General features: G+C 39.3%; 1 protein-coding gene across 1 annotated transcript in view; it reads right to left on the reverse strand.

Annotated features, from left to right (window-relative positions):
• Positions 1 to 21,844, reverse strand: part of LOC104160060 (actin-binding LIM protein 2-like) — a gene marked incomplete at its 3' end in the record, with an annotated part of 101,621 nt that extends 79,777 nt beyond the window's left edge. Inside the window, exons 1-2 of the mRNA XM_009698118.1 lie at positions 21,829 to 21,844; positions 13,462 to 13,605 (exon numbers count right to left, since the gene is read on the reverse strand). Of these exons, the coding sequence (XP_009696420.1) occupies positions 13,462 to 13,605; positions 21,829 to 21,844 (160 nt within the window). The remainder of the gene's footprint in view (positions 1 to 13,461; positions 13,606 to 21,828) is intronic.
• Between the last annotated feature and the right edge of the window lie 120 nt (positions 21,845 to 21,964).

Raw genomic sequence — 21,964 nt, forward strand, 5'->3', positions numbered from 1 at the left:
CCCTGGAGACAGCCCCAGCCACTAAGCGACAGAAAACCACCACAATCATGCTGAAAATGTATTAGTATATGGCCAAGAACTGAAGAACCATGGGTTAATTAACCTTTCTTAAGCCAAAATAATTCCAATTATATTGCATTTGTCATAGACAACAACTATGGATTAGATGATCTATCTTGCAATACACTGTTCATGTGCTTTATCTCACAGGCTTAACATATTCCCTTTAACATGTTTGTTTCTCACCCTTGCTCTAATTTTTACTAAGGACACGCTTTTTGAACAGACTTTTCAAAAAATATAGCATGACTTGCTGAATATTATGGATTTGTTCCAATCTATAATTCTACCTAGGTATGTACTGGTGTGACAGAAGCACAAATCAACTGTGGATTTCAGGTGATGCTGAACAGCTTGCTGAGATGATACTAAAGATGCACTAGAACAGTTCTAAATTGTATCATACAGCATTCAAACTTGCAGAGTGCATCGTAAGAGGAAAAAGTTAAAGGACATAATTGGGTTTCTGATGTGAACAAGGAGGCGTTATGTCCCTACAGCATATTTCTTTATGCCAATAGTGGCACATCTTACTGCAGTGCACCTCAACAAAGCCACCAAGAACTGCTTTGAGCTACAGGGCAGGTGCTGACCTACGCATTTTGGTCTGTGCCATCCAAGAAGGACTTGGAACTGGGCTTCCGTAACAAGAGGAAGATGAGGAGTCAATAGCGTACCCACAAATTATCTGCCACTGCTCTGTCGTGCACTCTTGCCACTAGTCACCTGCTAAAATAAGTGGTAAGTACAAGCAAATCTGTGTGTTTTTACTGCTGATGTGGGTCCTTAAGGGAGGTCAGGCAGGCCCTGTCTCACTGCTGCTAACAGGGCCCCAGCAAGAGGTTCGGGGCAGGTGTGGTGGGCGACAGCCCTGCCACCGGTGTTCGATGACACTGTCTCACCCTGAAGGTATTTGCCTTTCTCTCTGCTGTCACCGAGGTTACAATTACTATGGCTTGTTGTGTATTACTCCGCAGGAGTTTGCACTAATGCACTTAATCCTGGCTTCTCAGGAAACCCTGCAGTGAAACTGTTCACCCAAACACAGACAGAAAAAGGAGACATCTGGGCTTCAAAATAGAAGCTGAGCTTGGCATCCTCTAATCAGGTCCCTTTCTGTATTACCATCACATCAGCCTCCCTGCACACAGTGGCGGAATTCAGTGAGGAAGAACACAAATTGTTCTATGTTCATTTGAAGAGCAGAATGAAGATTAAGAATTGTTTTCTACCTGAGTTTACAGAATCGATTTGGTTGGAAGAGACCTCCAGGATCACTGAGTCCAACCTTTGTCCTAACACCACCAAGTCCACTAGACCATGGCACTAAGTGCCACGCCTAGTTGTTTTAATACCTGCTATTGTACTTTCCAACTAATATTAACAGCCTGACAGCCGTAACAGGCAGACTGCAAGTGAACTGCATGCCAAAGTAACAGGTTCTTCTAGTGGCTTTTGCTACACACCACACTATGGTGACATTCATACAAGAAATGCAAGAAATTAAGTGGACTATGAGAAGGAAAAACAACTTACCAACACACTTGCTCCACAATACAGAGTCAATGAATTCATTCCTGCAAAGAGCTATTTCAAGATACATGACTTCCTAGATAAATAAAGTGCTGTAAATCTCACCTATCTGTAGCTCTAGAGCAATAGACAGGATACAAAAAATTATCAGGATAAGATTGTAATTAGGTAATTGGCCAAAGGGGAGATGATAGTGGTTTGTGAAGAAGGGGGAAGCACAGCCCCAAGGAAGGCTATTAGTACAGCTGATTGAGTGGGAAACACCAACAGGAACAATGTTCTTGCTACAAGGAAACAAACCCATGGCAACAAAGTGCGCTAACGACCCAAAGCCCATAGGCACTATTGGTGCAGAGGAGGATGTGGATAGAAGGGGAGCTGGATACCTTGAGACATGGAGAAGGGATTTATTTTAAACGCACAAGGTGAAACATCCTCCATTCAAACGGGAGCAACAACAAAAATTCTCTTCTGAGTGACAGAAGGAAAGATAGACTTGCAAATATTGGCAATCACAGGGCAACTACAAGTCACGGATGTTTTGAAGCAGCAAGAAAGCATGCACTGGGCCAAGCAGGTCCCACAGAGCTACGTCGCACTAAAGATGGTAAACCTTGTGAGCCCTCATCTAGCACACAGGGTGTAACTTGCTCAGTTATTTCCACAAAAGATCAACAAAAAACCCCAATCTTAGGGAACAACTAATATCTCAACATACGTCTGAGGTTTAAACACAGTGATTTAAAGAAAAGATGAAAAGCTACTTGAATACAATGAGAATGTTGTCACAAGAACAAGTGAGGAAACCCTGGCCACGAATAAATGGAGGTTGCAAATTAAAAGAAATGTTTCTAATCATCACAGGAAAGAGGTTGTGGAACAGCAACCCAGTAAGGATGAAAAAAAAAGGAAAAAAAGGCCTGAGATCTCTATTGCTTTGGAATGAAGTTTGAAGAGTATTAAAAAGGGATTACGAGATATGGTTAAAATATTAGCCTAAACAGACTATCTTTTAAAGGATAATAGAGAGAGATCATAGAACCACAAAAAGCATCAAATGTGAGATAAGCATGAATGAAATTAGAAATTTTTATTTTTATTTTTAAATTTCTTAGGGTTTTGGTACCTTAAACCAAATACCATCCATAAAATATAAATATCAACATTCAAAACCACAGTTCTGTTCAATGCTTCTGTTTAATTAAGCAGATGCATGTGTCATCCTCCAAAAAAATCAGTACTTAGCAAACACTACAATATAACAAATACCTGAACAGTTTTATTCAACTGTTCCCTGATACTGCATGAAATTTCAAGTCCTTTAATTCTCTGGTTACAGCACAAAATACATGGAAAATAGGGGAAGAAACTCTTCCTTTTTCACTAACAGTACTACTTTCTGCGTAATACATTAATAGAAATAAACTGACATATAAAAAGGTTATAGTGTAAATTTATTTGGAACCCATTAGATTTATACAAATTGAATTGAGACTAGTGGCTGACATGCTTATTCTTCTTCAGAGATTTGATAATCTCTTCCACTCAGCAAGGTTATTAAATATCCTGATGTATGCCAGTATAACTACTGATTCAGTTTAGTGCAAGAACATTTTTTGCAGAGGATTATAATTTACTTGGACATTTCTTTTGTAAAGCCAGCCCTTTTATGTCACTAAAAACACAACTTGTGAAAATTTTAGCTGAAACAATCCTACATGTGCCATACTATAAAGAAAAATATTTTTTCCACTACTGGTTTTAAATGAAAACAGGCTTTTGATGCAAAAATGTTAAGTACATTGTAAAATACCTCTTCAGAGACAAAAGACGGGATGAAAAGATTTCAAACAGGCATAGCCATCACACGAGTTTTTATCTGTATCAGTGACATCAATTTTGATACAAGTTTTCAGTGTTTTAGCTTTCCAACAGGTTTCGAAAATCATTTGTATCAAATGTTGATGCCACATGTGGCCCTCTAGTCTCAATTCTTTTCATTGGTCATTAGTTCTTCTAGAGTTCCCTCCAAACTGATTAGCTATAAGCAAAACTCCTAAGAAAGAGAGTCCATTAATGCATTTTTTTTGCACAGAAAACTGAGCAGGGTGGGCTTTTGGCCCTTTCTTTCCATCTTGTTTTGGCACATGCCCATAACAGAGACCACGTACAGGACAGTTCTCAGACATGCTACCCTCTGCAAAGTCTTTATATTTATTACTGAATGAAGAAAAATCTAGCTCATAAGTGAATCTGGAGCACAGGAGGAACTCTTCATGGTTATACTCTCCCTCTTGCCCACTGACTCTGCAGGATGGGGTAAGTCCCAGCTCTTCCACAAACCAAATAAATACTCCTCCCCTGCTCTTCACACATCACTCCACCACCAGCTATGCTCCACCAGCCACAACCTGAGTCATGAACCCTCGTGTGCTCCCACACTCTTTGAACCATCCGATACGCTTGAACTTGACATCCAGCTGACCAGAGAACACAAGGATTCCAGTTAAATACTGGCTTGGATATCAAAATACTCCCACAGTTCAAAGCTGAGAGAAGTAGCTCTGAAAATAGACCCATTAGCCACCTCTCAGGCAAGATGCTGTGCCCGTTGCCTTCTATTTATGTGGACAGAGCCACCCCCCCAGCTGAGATGATCCTGTACACATGCAGAGACAAGAAATCAGGGAAAGGAAAGCTGGAGGAAGTCCAGGGAGCATGTTTGAAGGTACCAGATCTTACTCTCCTAGGATAGGAAATCAGCGTTATGTCACAGATCTACTCCTACCCAACACTTGTCATCCCAAATGAGTATCTGGAGGAAGGGTTACTTAAAAACCTAGAAACAGTTTCCAACCATTACTGGCATTCATCTTCATGAAACAAGAAAAGCACTGCAAGCACAGCACTTACGATAATGAAGAGACTGACACTGAGTAACTCAGCTGCTTGTCTTGGTATTACACTGCATACCGAGGCAATGCCCTACCCTGAACAGTTACAAGCTTTAGGAGTAATTTTTAAGTAGTGAATAAATAATTGTCTCCTCTTACGGTATTTGGCAGCAAGCCAGTCCCTGGAGCAAGGACGTGCTATAGGACTTAAGAGGGAAGATTATCCACACCATTTCTGAGGAGGGTACCTCAGGATGGCTTCTCTGACAACTCAGTAATTCCACTCATTAAGATGGTTTGCAGTTACCTGACACCACGAGACTTCATATGGATCTCAGGGGTTCCTCTACTTGCTTAGAAACATGCTACTTTTTTCCCCAGCCTGGTGTCTGGTAAGAGCACCTGGAGCACTGTCATTTATGCTGTGTGATTTCACAATCAATCTAACTCCATAATTCTTTATTGCCTACAACCCATAAAAATAAATAGCAGCAATAGCAATTAATTAAGGCACTTTAAGTATGTTGCTATCCCGCTATGGTATATCATCAGTATTCCATTTGCACTCTACAAATATAAAATGCATCTCTAGTTTCCTTGCTGGCAAATGAGCCTATTGAAAGTAGATTCATTTTTTGGCTGTGTGCTGGGCATGATAATCAGATGTGTCCCAAAAGTCTTGGAGGACGCTACTCTCACTGTGCTGCTGTATGCTACAGTAGGCTGTAACAGTAAAACGCACTGGTCTTCTTGTCTTCCAAACACTGCCATTTTGCTTTCCGTCTGCCAGACAATCAAGCGGTTTGCTTATACGCAACTACATGTACGAAGCCCATTTTTTTTCCCCCCCATTTGCTGCCTGATGTAAGCAACCAGGCATGAATCCAACACAGGAGAGAGAGGCAGAGACCCTGAAAATAAAAGAAGGAACAAAGACCCATTCATAATGTTGTTACAGAGAAAACAAAAAAGATCTCTGCTCGCTCAGAGCTAAATAAAAGTTTTCTTCCTCAGCACTGCAGCTTTACATCCATTTCTAGTATTTTTCTCCATCCTCGAGATGGATGATGGTGGCTAAGATCCCAAGAACGACATGTAGTACACCACTGACATAATTTTCTTTCAGCAGCTAAATTGCTTGTCTTCATACACCATTGCTGCAGTCTGGGAGTCCATTCTCCAAAAGCCCATGATTATATATTAATATATATGGAACATTTTTCCTGGCCACTATGCCTGGGAGAAGCAATAGCAACCACCTGGCAAACTTCCACCACTACAGCTTTGACTTAACTTCAAATCGAACTGCAATTAATTCGAAGCAGTCTATGCCCATTTCCAGAAGATAACGGTGACAGTGATACTCCTTCTGTTGCATGGTCTGGTGTGGATGAGTCCAGGTAAGCTTTTCATAAAGGTTTTGGGGAAGTCTTTGCCAGCTGGAAGTTTGCTGGGCATGCAAAGTCTCCATGGGAATATCATCTCACTTGCCCTCCTGGTCAATTCACACCTGAAACTGCAGTCTATAGGTGAGGAAGCAGCAAGACAGAAGGCACCTTGTGATGGTATATAATCCATATAATCCAATCACTCTTCCTAGGCAGGAGTGACCACATCTGTCTTTCCAAGCAGATGTCTGTGAAATCAAAAATACTCAAGCCCATCCGTCACCAGCAGCATTTTAGCTATAATAGTTGAAATTCCAGTCCTTGAGAGTATAGCTGGTATCTCACCTCATTTTGTTACAGTCCAAGGCAAACAAAAGCATTATGCAACACCAGAAAAGTCTGAGGCAGACCTGCTGGCCCCTTCCCCAGTTCCCATGCATGTGTACCATTGATAAAGCTATAAAGGATACAGTGTACGGCACATCTACACAAGCTCTCAGGCCAGACTGGCCATGATACCCATAAATTAATTTGTGGAGTACACACTTCAGTGTCGGAAAACCCTTAGAGATTCAGAATGCTTTTATGAGACTGACAACACATTAACTACTCAGGTGTACTAATTAAAATGAAGGAGATTTTGGGGAGTTTCCTGTGCACTGTTACTTGACTCCTATAATTAATGGGAACTACACATCTAGTAATTTTTGCATTAGAAAGTGCATTTCCATTTTCCATTTCCCTTCTGGAAAGCAGAATTTTCCAGTAGCTGAAAGACAGTGTTACTGCCCTATAAAAGCTCTCCATAATGTTAAGGGTGAGAGAGATCCCCACAGCACTATGTAACGTGGCTGTTCCCAGCTACCGAAACAATCTCCAGGAAAAGTGGAAAAGTTGTCTGGTTTATATTGATTTATTATTTTAATGAATCAATCTGATTATTTAAAATTTACGGTAAAGAGATTTAAGAGGCAGAGTAACATGCTTTAATCCATTTTCAACCTAATAGCATCTTAACTCTTTATGGTAAAATACTGCTGTCATTTGCCAGACTAATAAAAACAGTTTGCCTTTTTTTTTTAAAAAAAAACCCAACATGTAAAGCAACAATATTAAATATTTTCTAATTTTTCATAATGGTGCTTTGGGTGCCAGTTACAGGTTTGCAAATTAAGTCCTTGCTCTGACTATACACAGATACGGCAGATGGTCCCATGTTAATGAGTCGCAGAAAGCAGGAGGTGGCATAACACCACCGTGGCAGTGATGAATTTTATGCAACAACTCTCTCTGGGTCTCCATACAGGCTTCACATCACCTTAGTGCATCGAATCACCCAGTAACTCCTCCAGCGTGCTGGCTGTATCCCTGCTGTATCCTCATGTGAAAGAGCACAATATAAACGGAAAGTCCCCCTGCATAAAGGCATCCTTGCATTGACATTTTTTGCGTGGGGAAAAAACTCTACCCTACAAAGAGAACTTAAGTAATTAAAAAGAATTACAGGCTCTTACAGGTGTGACATTATCTAATGTGGGTTGAAATTATGTATGCTCAAAACTTCTTTATATGACTAGTATTTTTACTGCCTGCAAAGTTTGTGTTACCATCCAAAACTCTATTTTAAAATTATGCCTGATGTTCATTTATACATTCAGTTTTGTCTTGGTTCTACTTTGATTTCAAATGAGTTTTACTACTCTCCATTCCTTTGGTGGCTTTGTCTAATTCTACCTCAGCATTCCCAGCATGGTTAAGCACCTCTCTCAGGTACTTCTCTCTTCCCAGTTAGGAACCAGACCCCTGCAATGGAAACATCTTCTGCACATGGCTGTACCTGCAGTTTGAATCATCTCCAGAAATTTCATCAATTACTTCTTTGAAAGTCCTATCTCTGTTTTTAATGAGCACTTAACTTTCCAGTATAACTTCTCAGTCTTTCGACGAGAAGGATGTAAATGAAGAGAAAAGCAAGGCAATGACAAGACCAAAGAAAAATATAATTAGTAAGGAAATAAAGCAGGGGTATTACGTAATATCCTGGGTATAAAGACAAGAGTGTGTATAGCTTTGCTATGCCCTAAAAATCTAAACCCCAGAAACTTTGTGACTTTAAATGAAATAAATCAAGTTGGAAATCAGAAATAACAGAAGCTTGGCTTCCTGTGGTGGATAGTTAGCTAACCTTTACTGAAATGCTAGGAAGATATTCCTTTATCAGTACTAGTAACTGTGACTCCTCCCCTGTCCCTTTCACCATACTTCACCAATATTATGCAAATTCATGAAAGATACTCTTAAAAAACCTCATTGGACTCTGGATGAAATATGTGCCACGAAATAAAGCAAAGAAAGGTTGCAACAAGAATGTGATTAAAACAAAAGAAAAATTAACAATTACTTTGTGATTGTGAGAGTTCACCAACTGACCACAATTTTTTTTCATGTTTTAATTGAGTTGCTTTTAGAAGATTAGTGATTAATTATTTTAAAATTTAAAGCTTAAAAATCTCAAAGCCACAACACAGAACCACTGGCCACTGCATGAAATTACTTATGCATAGGCAAAAGTGATTATTATTATTATCACCACCATTATTTCAGTGAAATAAAATACTAAGTTAACATGACATTGGTAAGTCAGGCCCAAACCTACCATACGGTCCAAGCTAGACTCTGTGAGCAGTGCGTCACAAGCGTGGGTTTTCCTATCATACTGAGTTAATATGATCTGGGATTGCAAACTCCTGAAGGACTTGGGAAGCGATGGGCATGTTGCTGAGAGCGCCTGATGAGTAAGAGCTTCTACGCTCATCCCCAGTGCCTAAGATACCACACATGCCACCAACTGCTACTGCTTGGCCAAAAGTTTGAATTCAGAAATGTTACTAGTGAGCTTCCCGTAAATGACTCCCATTCCGAAACGTGAAACCCCGTTCAAACGCGAGTCTCTCAGATTACTCAGCATAGCTTTTAACATATTTATATCCTAGCAGATGCTTTTGATCTAACAAACAAATCACTCCTATTACAGAGTTACTTGATGTTTTTAACCTTTTCACCAAATATTCTATCTTTGTCCTTCCCATTAATATGGCTCCACAATAAATGATACAACTCTGAGTTGTGTTCTATGCTCTACTGAAAAAATGGTATAGAAGTGATATATCCAGCCCAGGGCTTTTCCACAATTCCCAGGAAACTGCAGTGCCACAAGAATCAGAAACACTGACCCACAGAACCACATATCCAATTCTAAGCTGAAGATGTGAGATGTTCTAACAGGTTAATTAAACAAATAGAGGAAAATTAAATGGGGGGGGAAAAGTATACTTGAAACTGCTAGCCATGCCAGCATGGAAGATTGCATGTGCTGCATCCATACCACGACAGCAATCCAGGGAATTTTGATTAGGGGTAAAACAAGACAGACACATACATAGCAAAGCTGATATAGCACAATGGTCATGTTTTTACATTTGTGGTTTGGACTGCAAGCTTACTTCATTTCATCAAGACCAAACCAGTAAAGGACAAATGGCTCTTCTCACATATGAGTAATCTTGTACAAAGAACAGCTTTTTGCAAGATTGCATGGATTTTCATATTTAACTAAAGTGGAGGCTGCAGGATTTTTGCATGCAAATAGATTTGCAATTGCACTATGGATTGTCCATTATTTGGTCTGCTACACTGACTATATAAAATACTGTAAAGTGTACTTTCTGATCTTATATAAAGCTATAGTAATTAAATTATCCTGATCCCCTAGAAACATTGGGCTTTGATTTACGCTTCCATTATTTCTTAAATACTGTATTTGACATAGGTTATTGCTACTTTGGAAATGTCAGGATGCTATCACATTACAGACCAAGAAATACTCGACAAACACTCCTAAAACAAGGTAATTTCTATCTCTATGAAAGATCAAAGAGGCTAGCTAGGATAATATAACTGCAGCACCTACATCTCTCCTGTGTACAATTCTACATTAGTCTGTGTCTCTACTGGCTCACTAAATTACGCTGTTGTAATTAAGCTCCAAGTGAGTATTTGCCTAACACCATACACGGTATGAGAAGCAGTCCTGACCTAACAGACACCCTCAGAATGAACTAGACAACAAAACTCAGTTTAATTTGATAGTCTGAGTCATCAATATTTTATCACCTTTTGTCATTTTCCTGATGCTTTCACTACAGCAGTAAGAAATAAGAGAATTCGCAAACATAGGAACTAAAGCCCTTGAAGTCTAATGAATAAAATGTTTGCCTTATTATTTCAAATGCATCTATTCTATTCTAACTGCATTTTTATTAAACAAGATTAAATTGGAAGATATTTTAAAGTAAAGATTGAGTAAAAATTTGAAGTGAGGTTAGATGGTATGTTCCCTACAGCCTTTTACTAGAGATGAGATGTGCACCTTAACAAAAAATAATATATACAAATAGATATGAGTATAAACCTTATTTATAATGCCTATTTACCCCCATAAATCCTATTAAACTTTGATACTGAGCAAAATTAGCAGATGTTCACAGTATTGCTATTAAAATTTTTAATCTGGATGTGTATTTCAATCTTGAATAATCATAGGAATTGTTTGATTTCTAAAAGTTTTCTTAGAATTGTTTAGAATCATTATCTGGGGAACGTAAGAAGAACTGGATGGGAATGAGTGACTTTACCCTAACCTTCCTTGGTTATATAATTTAATTTAAATACAAAAGGCACCTACATACTTTCTGTTACCATTCTGAAACTCATAGTCCCCATAGGAATAATCAGATGGCAGTATGGCAATATACAAACCACCCTTTCTACCCTAAAAAAAAAAAATTAAATGTCTCTGCCCCCCTGAAACCTCATAATTTATCCAACACTATCAAAGAAATGGTTTCACATTTCACACATATACAAAAACATAAATGTGACTTCTTCCAGTGTAATAACATCTGTCACTGATCAAGTCATTCAAACAGACCCCAAATACCTCTAGTCACCCTCTCAAGACATGGTCATTTGTCATTCTTCTTTAGGGGCTCTGTGTCAGTTTGTGGTCTCCATCATCACACATCTGTAAATACTGTGAGAAGGAACATAATTTTCTGCAGTTTTACTAATATCTAAGGTTTTCTGATGAAGATTATTTAATACAGAGGCAGTCAACCTAAGCAGGCAGGCAGTTTAGCGAGGCAATGCAGTCAGCCCACACGTGGGATTATCTGTCCTGGGACTGTCCTGCAGCTGCATTGGACGCTGGACACATGGCTTCTTTCAAGGTGCTATCTTTGGCAGATGAGGTGAGAGGGGGCAAATTGCACCGCTGAGTACCAACAAAATAAATGCACCACAGGGAGGAGTCAACTGTAAGGTAAATATATTCCCAGGATCATCACACTGTCCATGCACAACAGTCCAGCAGCATGACAAGAAAAAGGGTTCAGAAAAGGGGTCGTGGCACAAACCTCTCCTCCAAGGCTGAAAGGAGGTAAGTGGTCAACTGACCAGGAAAACTGAATACCATTTTTTTGCTAAATCCTAACACATTAACTATATTTTTTAATCATGTGCTCAAATCAAAGGATGAAAAACCCAAATCACATTTACCTAACCTCATTATTTTTTCCCTTTCATGTTAGCTATCAAAATGTATGTTCAGTGCTCTGTTCTGTTCCTAAGATCCTGTAACAACATGGTGGGTCCACACTATAAAGCAACTTATGCTTCTTAAGTAACAAATAAAACCCAGAAACAAAACAAAAACAGACACCAGAAGGATGCCAGCAAATTGATGGAAACCCTTGAAAAGTGCTAAAAGAAATTATGGGATTTAAATTATGAGGAGAAAAAACACCAACCAAACTGCCATGTGTGCAAACTTAGCACTTAGCAAAATGATTAGTGAGGAGGAATATAAGTACTCCAAGAGCCCTGACACCAAGAAGCAGTTTAACCACACGTCTCTGACACTATCTTCTGTGCCAGCTGAGAGTCTGATGGGTGGCTGACAGATGCTACCCTGCTTCTTCCTTGTTAACAAAGTGATTTTTTTTCTCATTTTATCCAAGATCTGCCTGAAGTGAACAAACTCCTTATCTCTTACAGACAGGTAGGGACAATGCAGCTTCTACAGTACGTTCATCATCTTCTTCTGCATGGGGGCAGGGAAAAAAAAGCCTCCACACTGCCTAAAATTGGGATCAGCGAATAGTTTCAGAATTTTCTTGCTGTATTTGCAACCTCTAAAAGAAGATAGATGCCCTATGAAACAAAAACTTGGATGTATAATTGTGTCTTGTTCCTTCCATAGGACTTGTCAATGTTTTCTCGTAGCAGATCTGTATAAAAGCGGGCTTGGATTTCAGCAAGATAATTATATGGAGCACATGCCAGTACGTTACTGAGACTTCACGCAGGAGATAAGACTCCTGAATAACAAATTAGCTGCTCTCTTCCTGAGTTAGGTCTGAAAAACTAATTTGATAATCAAATTTGCCGTAACAGGTGGTTTTAGAAGAGTTTGAAAGATGTACGTACAGGCTGTGTTCTGCTTTAAATACCATTCTGGTTCCGAATAGGTGACCAAAATATTTTTGCTATTTAGGATAGCGCACTATGCTTTTCTTTCTTGCTGTGTCATTTTGCAAAGAATACAATTATTGAGCTGAACATTTAAACCTGTCTATGTAACTCATTAAAGATTGACTCAGGTATTGAATACTATATACTTAATCCCATGGGATTTACCAAAATATCAGTGTAGCTGACAGATAGTGACAGTTTTCTTTCTGGTAGTTTCCTCTAAATAGAAATGGAAAGTCACATTAACACAGCTGGGACCAGAGCCATGTTCATGTTTCTAGGCCATCCTACAAGGATTAATAAATGTCATTTGAAGTACTGCTTAATAATGAAGTAAGAAGGTTGTTGAGTAAACATCAGTTAACATTTACTCATTTGTACATTCAAAACAAATTAGATCTTTGCAACTTTCAGATAATCTTTCAAATAACCAAGTATCTACAGAAGGGGTGTTGTACTGGTTAATTCCCTGTTTCCTTGACTATCCTTCTGCCATTCACAATGTGTCAATATTAGATCACCGGGCACCAACCTGGAGAAAACCAAGTAGTTCCCCCCCCAAAATGGAAAAGCACAGAGGGTCACACTGGGATTCAAACATCACAGTCCACCACGAGAGTCTGAAGAGACGTGGCCATGGCCCAGCTCATGTCATGCATTAGAAAGCTGAGAGAGGGGTAACCTCCGAGTTTGTCTGTAAATGTTAATTCTCTCCTAACCCTGTACCGTGTTTCACTACCAGTTCTCCCAACCTGTTGTTCTTCTTCAGGTCTCAACTCTATAGGAAACTCCACAGGTTATATTCATTCAAAACATGCTCCACTTTTAGGATTTAGGATGTTTATAATCTTACAGTAAGCAGTCACAGAGCTTACAGAACAGCCTTTCAGGCATAGATTGGATTGTAAAATATTTTTGTGAAGTTTCCAGGACCATTAAGTCACACACCCAGTGCTAATGCCCTACTCATAGGAACAGCTGTCACAAACACTTACCTTTGCAAACAAAGCACTTAATATGGAAATATTTGTTCTGAACTCTCAAAACTTCTCCTTTGCATGGGTTTCCACAGTTATTGCAGAGAATTGCAGTACTTGATGGCTTCTCCAGTTGGCTGTGTACAGCCTGTGGTTGCGAAACTGCAAGGGAAAACAAAAGGTAGAGCATTTTAAAGGCCATCAGATGCATCTTCTATAAGACCTACAAATAATGACAATTAACACCTGGGATAAAACAGGTCAAGCAGACAAAACAGTTTTAACTTCTGGTATTGGCCAGCACAGGAGAAAAGATATGCTCAAGGAGCTGAGCCAAGCTTCTAATTTCATAACTTCCAAAGCTCATACCTGCAAACATTTCAAACGTAAATCAGAATTGTTTATAGAGGAAAGAATCCACATGATCAAGTCTTGAGAGTCTCCGCCTGAATTTCAAAAAATGCATTGTCACATTTTCCCTTCAAGAAGTCAAAGACTATAGACAAAAGTTATAGTTTTTATCCAAAATACCTTTAATGGGATTTACGAACTATTACACTGGAGCTACTGATCTTTAACATTCAAGGTAATGGCCTTTTTAACTGATTTTAAGACAGAAATACACTTCTGTAGATGTTTTGAGTTCCTACTTCTGAAACACTGACATCTCTGTAAATACCATGTATATCTGATCAATAAACAAAGGTTGCTGTTTTGTAAGAAAATCATGATGTCAAGAGATTAGGTCTATCTAGGTTAGTAAAATATTAAGTGAATTAAAAATTTGCTGCCATCTTGTGATGTAAATAAGAAATTGCATTTATTGGGCTGTTGATAATATAAATTGGCATCCCAATGTGCTATGTGGAACAGGTGGGATATGACCTTATTCTTGCAATTCTGCTGCAGTACTTGCATCAATTTTTTATCATAGTGTACTTAGGAGTCTAGAGAGCAAATATCAAGGCAGTTAATTATAAAGAGGCTGTACTCTAACTCAGTAGACTTGGCTTTTTTCCTCTGTGAAGAGAAACTAACAACAGGAAAACATATCAAGCATTTTAAGTAAATTACATATTTAATGATATTCTTCTTCTGTAATGTGGCATGCTTATTCTAAGGTTGGATTGCTTATTTCAAAGTGATTGAATTTTAAAAGAATTTAGCTTCAAAGTAAATTTACCAACCAATCAGTCAAGATGGAGCAACCTCTCATAGGCCAATACACAATGAATGGGAATCAGACGTGTTTCTCTTCAGAGTTTAGTCAATGCATAATGCCACTGCTGTGTAACCCTTTTCTTTCATCAACAGTTAAAAAAAATTGGGACTTAACTCTTTGTATGAGACTGCTGCATAAATTTCTAAGAGGCTGGGTTAAACTCAGACTGGCCAAGATCTTTAGTTTCTATTCCTATTGTAATATCAGAGTTGCTATTTCAGAAAACTGGCTTCTGAAAAAGGAAAAAAAAAAAAAAAAAGAAAAAAGGGAAAAAAACCCACAAAATTCATTTTAATTAAGAAAACAACACCACCACCACAACAGTGACAACAGTAATGTCTGTACGTTCACCGTAGGTAGGGATGATATACAGAAGCACTGATGGTACTGTCACTATGAACACATAGGACAACAAACAATACCAAAATCAGTAAGTGAGCATCATCCAGCTCTTGTTCTCTAATATCTGACCTTGCCACTCTTCCTCTATTCTCACTTCATCTCCTCCACCAGCACCTTGTGGTGATACCTAAAAGGCGTTTCTTCATCCACTGACTTTAAGGAGTCCATATTTCAATGAAATGCTGAGCCTCTCACCCAGTCTTCCAGGGTAGTTTCTGCAAGTTTTGCCCAAGCCAGTACTTTCTACTCCTGGAAGTAAAGTGGTTTTATTTCCCAAGAACACACACGGGATTGAGCCGCCTGTAGCGTTATTCACCACCCATTAGCATTCTGCATTGTCTGCTGAAGCTACACATTCTTGGATTGTCAAAAAAGTCCTGCTCAAGGCAATGTGAACTTTGGAGCTATTACTGAAGCCCTGGTTATAATTAAGTACATCTCCAATAAAAACAATGCAGCATGACAGGCAATTAGAAGCTTATAGAAAGGCAGATGCCCAAATTTACACAGAACAAATAGCACACACAGTTCAAGCTAATATGAGGGTCTGAATTATTCCTCAAAAGAAAACAGAGGAAACTATGAACTTTGCAATACTTTTGACATTTCTCTTTACTGTAACCTGCCCAAAGCAAACTACCCACCCTGAAAAAGAATCAGCCCTGTAAGAAACCAAACAAGAATATTTTCTTGAGTTACTTAATAGAGCAGCTGCTAAAAGTTTATAACTATGGAAAAAGAAGGTTTGCTCCCTCCAGAATTATTAAGAAGCATCAAATTTGTAGCATTTAATTCACGGAAGACTTGACTTAAAAAGAGCTGATCACATCCAGAACAGTTCGGTCTAAAAAGTTACATTTGAAATATAAAATTCTGATTGGAACGATTAAATATTTTACTTTTTTTCATGCTCAACTCTTCCTATGGCTAAGGCTTTCTGAACAGCATCTCTCCAGCGGCATCAGCGCCTGGCCGGTGCAGAGGCATGCAGACAGCCGCGATCTCGTGCCATGGTGTGTCCCATGGGCAGGGCAGTAACCTGGCCAAGGAGTCCCAGTTGCAGAGCAAAGCATGTGCTGGAGGGACTCGGATGCAGTGCCAGAGAATCCTAAGGGCAGCCCTCCAAGCCAAACATACCCCCTTTCTCTAAAGTGAATATATCATCACATTTCCAGAAAAAACCCATCATTTTTCTGTTTGTTTTCTTGCATCTGGGATTTCAATGCTGCATGTATTGCAAAGCAGCAGAAAAATGAAAATTGTTGCAAATTTGTCTTTTGAATTGTGAAAATTGTTGCAAACTGAAAAGTGTTGCAAAGTGGCAGAAAACAGAAACTTTTGCTTTCCACGATGCATGTGGTGCTCAGTGTTCAGTTACACAGCAGGATGACTTCACACATTTGCTTCTCTTCAGGTCTTGGGATCAAGGCTTAGAATGCAAAAAAACCAACTCAGCTATAAAATAAATTAAAAAGGAAAAGATGCAGTATTTCTGTTGGAATTCTTCCATTAATCTTGAAGTAATACAAATCATATTCAAAATATGCATGGTAGACATATGAGTAATTATTTTGCTTTTCTCTCAGTTCAGAACTAAACTACACAGTATTCCACACAAAACCTCAGTGGGAATACAGTGCCTTTGAGCTCATTATAAAACTGTGCTTCTGAATACAGTTTTAAATGCTTATTCTTTCATCTAGCACAACAAAATTATGTTATTAATGATGTATTAGTTTAAGTTTCAATATTTTAAAAGATATTGTGCTTTATGTTGAAATTGCAACTGCTGACAATTTTGAGAAACTAACTATATTTGTGAACTTAACATTTTAACTTATGTTTCAAATCACATTTAAGGAAATACGTTTACATGCTAATTTGCAGCATTCTACTTTCATGCCTTTATGTATCAGTCTTTGAAGCAGCAGAAGCTACAATCAACATAATAGTGAACTACTGATGGAATGTAATGATCTGAGACTACTCATCGGATCATAACTAAAAAGCTCGTTAAAAATTAAATGCTTACATTCTACCCTGATTTGTAGAATTTAATGAAACTAGAAATTTCCTTCTTAACTTTAAATACCTTTTTCTAAACAGAAATACACACGAATGCCTGATTCTCCAAATTTCCCTTTCTCCCAGACTGCATTCTGCTCTAGCAGAGATATCTCCAACAATCCTTAAAGCCTAAAAAGATCTGACTGAACTTACTTTTTGACAAGGACAAAAACTGGTAAGAAATGAACTAGCAAACACTTCCCACAGCACTTCTTTGGTGTGCAAGACCTGTTTGCTGGACATATCATTGCCAATAATCTTGTCAAATGTCCAGTGCTCACATAATTCTGATGTCAAGACTCAGTCTCCCTCCAAGAGGCTATGCAGTACATAATTCTGCAGTTCTGGATGAAGCAGGGCTTATTGAATTAGCAACGGTCTGTTAAACAACTGTCAGATAAGATACACTCCTCAGATTTACTTCTACATTGCTTGCTCAACACATATGCACTTGCTGCAAGTATCACAGGGAAGAGAGGAGAGTAGTATCACTCGTTATTAGAGCCGCATTACACACCTTATGGCAACTGTAAAGTGATGTTTTCGTGTGCTTATAACTTTGCCAAACTTCAACCATTTACATAGACATTATTCACATTTGGTGTTCTTGAGCTCAGGGAATTTTGTTTCAGGGAAAATTTCAGACAAACTGTTGAAGATTTTGGTAAAAAGTGGGAAAAAAATGGATAGGATACAATATATTGTTTTTCAATGTTAAAAAGAAAGCATAGCACCTTGCTTTTGGAAGTACTTGGAGTAAAGGCTGAAGCCTGACAGAGATGGACATTGTGATAGGTACACAATCCATGAAAATCCACAATATGTGGTCAAAAAACCCCACGTTTGAACAAGCACAGCTCTTTTGCCATTGCTAGACTAAGTAGGATTTAACAGCAGTGGGGACCGGGATGAGGTGCCAGGGGTGAGGATAAGATCTGGCTGAGACAGGAGTGTTTAGGAAGCAGCACAAGACAAGCTGATAGCGGTAGCAAGAGGGAGAAGATTCACAAGTCCCTGGTCATGCTCTGCTCCAGAGCCTAGGATGGAAAATGTCACCTTCTCTCTGCTGTGAGCAAACTCCTGAGGGAAATCAACCCTTGGCAAAAGATCCCATCTAGGACCAGTCCACACAGAGGATGACAAACCCCTTTGCTATCAGGCTCTCTGACAGCCAAATGAGAGACATTTTCAGTGTAGATTACAGACCTGATGAAGAAACATAAGGCCAGAAACTGCAGAATTTGACACAGTCCTAATGCTTTTTCCAGCTTGGTGCATTTTGTTTAAACTTAGCGTAAGAACCCATAGAAACCATTACTGAGCTTAGAAATCAAGTACTGAAAAGGTACGAAGTGTCACGCTTAAGAATAAACACTCGATCTTGGATCAAACCTCAAATATGAAGTTTAGCAAAAAAGACTTTCACCTGCTTTGTTCAATATATGGACACAAATAAGACCACATATCCCATTTACTTCACATTATTTAACCCTGTGCTGAAAAAAACAGTTTACTAGATTTACTGCTCTTGGTGATTACAGAAGCCTGAAGTGACAAAGGGCCAAATGACACAATGTAATATTAGAATCCCAGAACGGTTTGGTTGGAAGGGACCTTAAAGACCATGTAGTTCCAACACCCCTGCCATGGGCAGCGACATCTTCCACCAGACCAGGTTGCTCAAAGCCCCATCCAGCCTGGCCTGTGATATTTCATATGGACATTTTAAAAAGTAGTGTGAACTAAACTAAAGTGTAATTTGAATGGAGAGACAACATTTATGTGAACAAATACATTACTCTTAAAGAACAAGTTTTTGTAATCCCAACAATTACCTCTCAATGCAGAGAAAGTGCTAATTCCTCACGAATGTTCCCGGATGGATAGTGCAGAACCAGAAACAAAAGGCAAAGGTAAAAAGGAAAACAAAAGTGGGTGTGTGTGGGGGTCACCTCCCCTGTTCCTTTTGTGGGCGGTTGTTTTTTTTTTCTCATCCTGTTCTGGAGGCTGGGTTAAAAAAGTGCAAGCATTTCATTTCAGGCTCATACAAATATAATACCATTTGCCTTCAATAGCAACCCTCCATCAGCAGAAAAGCTACATCAATTTTCTTTAGCAACTATCAGCACTACTGGCTCCTCTATAAATTCACCAGGAACATCCCTTCTCCATAACTCATTACATTTGCTTCATGAGATTAAAACATTTTGTTTGAGGGAAAAAAAAAAAGTAGAAAGACATTAATATCTAAAATTAGCAATATCAGCTGTTTAGTTCATAAAAATGTTCAGCTTTTTCAACAAAGGCAAAGGTCACTTTCCAACTCTGAACGAAAAACACGCAGCTCTGATAACGGATATTATTCTGCATGAAGGAATTAGTAGAAAGTTGTCTCTGTGTCGACACTGAAACCTTTCATCTCTATAGCTAGAGGTGGTTACTGAAAATCAAAATAAACAAATGTGAGACCCAAATGCCATTTACTCACTAAGTATTTGAGAAACAGGACAGAAGTATTGATTGCTGAAATGCTGTACCAAGAGATTTGGGGAGGGTATGGTTCACAGCAGCCCAGAGGGGAATTAAATTTGCAATCTTCCGTGAGCTGGATTAAAGGAGGAGAAGCAGATGAGTGCAGCAGCACCCGACCGGAATTAGAGACTGGAGTTCAAGTTGGTTTTTTGCCAAACCCTTCTTGTGTCGCCTCAGTCAAAACACTCAGGCTTGGATATAAAACATGCAGATGAAAGCAAAGGAAACAAAGTATTAAAGTGCCTCTAAATATCCTGTGAAGCATTATTCCTGGTTTTAAGTATCTCAAGCTGGCCCCTGCTCCCTCCTTGGCTTGTGTCTGTGTGTAAAATACAGTGACTGGGAGTTCTTCCAGCGCTGGCGTGGGGGTAAGATAATATGACACAGTAATAAGTAATACGGTAATACATGCGGTGTTCAGAGAACTACGTGACTGTGAGCTATAAATTCACTTTAGATAAAGGGTTTGGGTTTGTTTTTTTCCTAAGAACTGGTGATTCATTATGGAGCCTTGTGGGGGCCTGAGACCTTGAGGGTCCTTTCCACAGAAAGGATGAGAAGAAGAGCAATTGTGAAACAAACTCCACAGGCTCTCCCCATCCATCCTTCCAACCGCACTCAGCAGCAGGGAAGAGCAATTCCCTGGCCCCATCCCTGCCCGGCCATGCACTCTGGTGGTCCAGGCACTGGGGCAGGAAGGAGGACAGTGTGCCCAAATGGATGGGAACCAAACCTGCCCAAGAAGCAGATGTGTTAGATGTTCTGTAACAGGACGTTAAATAACTTGTAGTAACCTGGTTTACCTTATTTCTTAATTAGCAGCTTGTGTTAAAAGTCGTTTCAAACGTGTTTGCATACTTTACACCGTCTTTTCATTACAATACAATGCCTTTTTCTTCTATACATCTCACAACAAAGCAGATCACAAGGACAAAGGGAAAGCTAAAGAAGTTTTGCCCTGAATGTCCATATTACATAGTCCCTGGAGCCCTCCAGCTGGCCATACAGAGGGCTGAACTGTCCCCACGCCAGCACACATGAGCTTGCTCGCTTCTCCAAAGTGGCTTTTCTGCACCCAGCGGGTCCAGCTGCTCCCCCCGAAATTCTCGCTGCTCTTCCTGAGAACTCTGCTGTGCCTCCTACAGCAAAGAACTATTACAGCTTCTCTCTTTAGTTCCTATACCATAGCCCAGGCAAGTCAGCAAATTCAATAAATCTTTATGTCAATAGGTCTCCGTTTAATTGAGTTCACTCACATAGTCCAAAATAACATGATTCAAGAATCATGTTCCTTTTTGAAATGTATACCTACTTCTGCTACTTAAAAACAACAGCTTATACAGTGCCTTTCTATTGGCACTAAGGGAAGGATGGCATACCTTTTCCAGCACTTCCTATGGATCATAATCAAAACAGAAACCTATAGCTGATACAGGACAGCAGGCAGACCACACAACTGAAGCAACCTCTGCTTTTATTGCTAACTACAGAGTTCATGGGATCGGAGGCGAAGGAGAGGTGTTATCCAGCAGAATGTGAATACAACCATGCATAAGAGATGCAACACAGCGTAAGTCCTCAGCACACAAGAGCTCCAAATCTCACCATATGGCTCAGTGCAAAATTCACATCACATAAACAAGCTTAGCACGAGCTAACCTCCTGCCCTCATAATTATAATAAAATATTTACCAAATCTGAAAGCAGTTAGTGAAAATCTCTGCTAAATTTCAGCAACTGTTACTGCAGCAACGTAAAGTCTATTTTTGTATGGGTTTAGCAAGATTACAATGACAAAGGATACAGGAACAGCACTCCAATATATCTGCATAAAGCAATGGGCATTTTTTTTTCATTACAATCTAATATAAAGTCTAAAGTCAACTTAAATTAAATAAAATGAGGAAAGTTTTCAAATTGAGATGTCAGCTAAGTGCCAGTACCATTATAATTTCCAGATCATCATTCATATAATTAAAAAGAATACAAAGCATAATTTAAAATAAATGTTTAATCATCTTTCTCCACTCTGCTGCATTCCCACGTAAACACAGAATAATTATTCTCATGACAGTATCAGTGATTTAGTTACCGCAGCTCCGGATGAAAAACAAGTCATTTCGGGTCTAGGCTCTCCAAAATGTGGAGTCATCACACTGTACCTGTATCTTCTGGCATTTCCGCATTAATTGCCTTCTAGAGGGGAAATGCCACCAGAAGCACCGTTGCTGTGTGGCTGGTCAGCAGTGAGGAGCTCCGCCGGAGCGACAGGGGAGCGGGAGCTGCGGCCGCGGGCCG

This window comes from Cariama cristata, unplaced genomic scaffold (genome assembly GCF_000690535.1).
Source record: "Cariama cristata isolate BGI_N322 unplaced genomic scaffold, ASM69053v1 scaffold5164, whole genome shotgun sequence".
Lineage (NCBI taxonomy): Eukaryota > Metazoa > Chordata > Aves > Cariamiformes > Cariamidae > Cariama > Cariama cristata.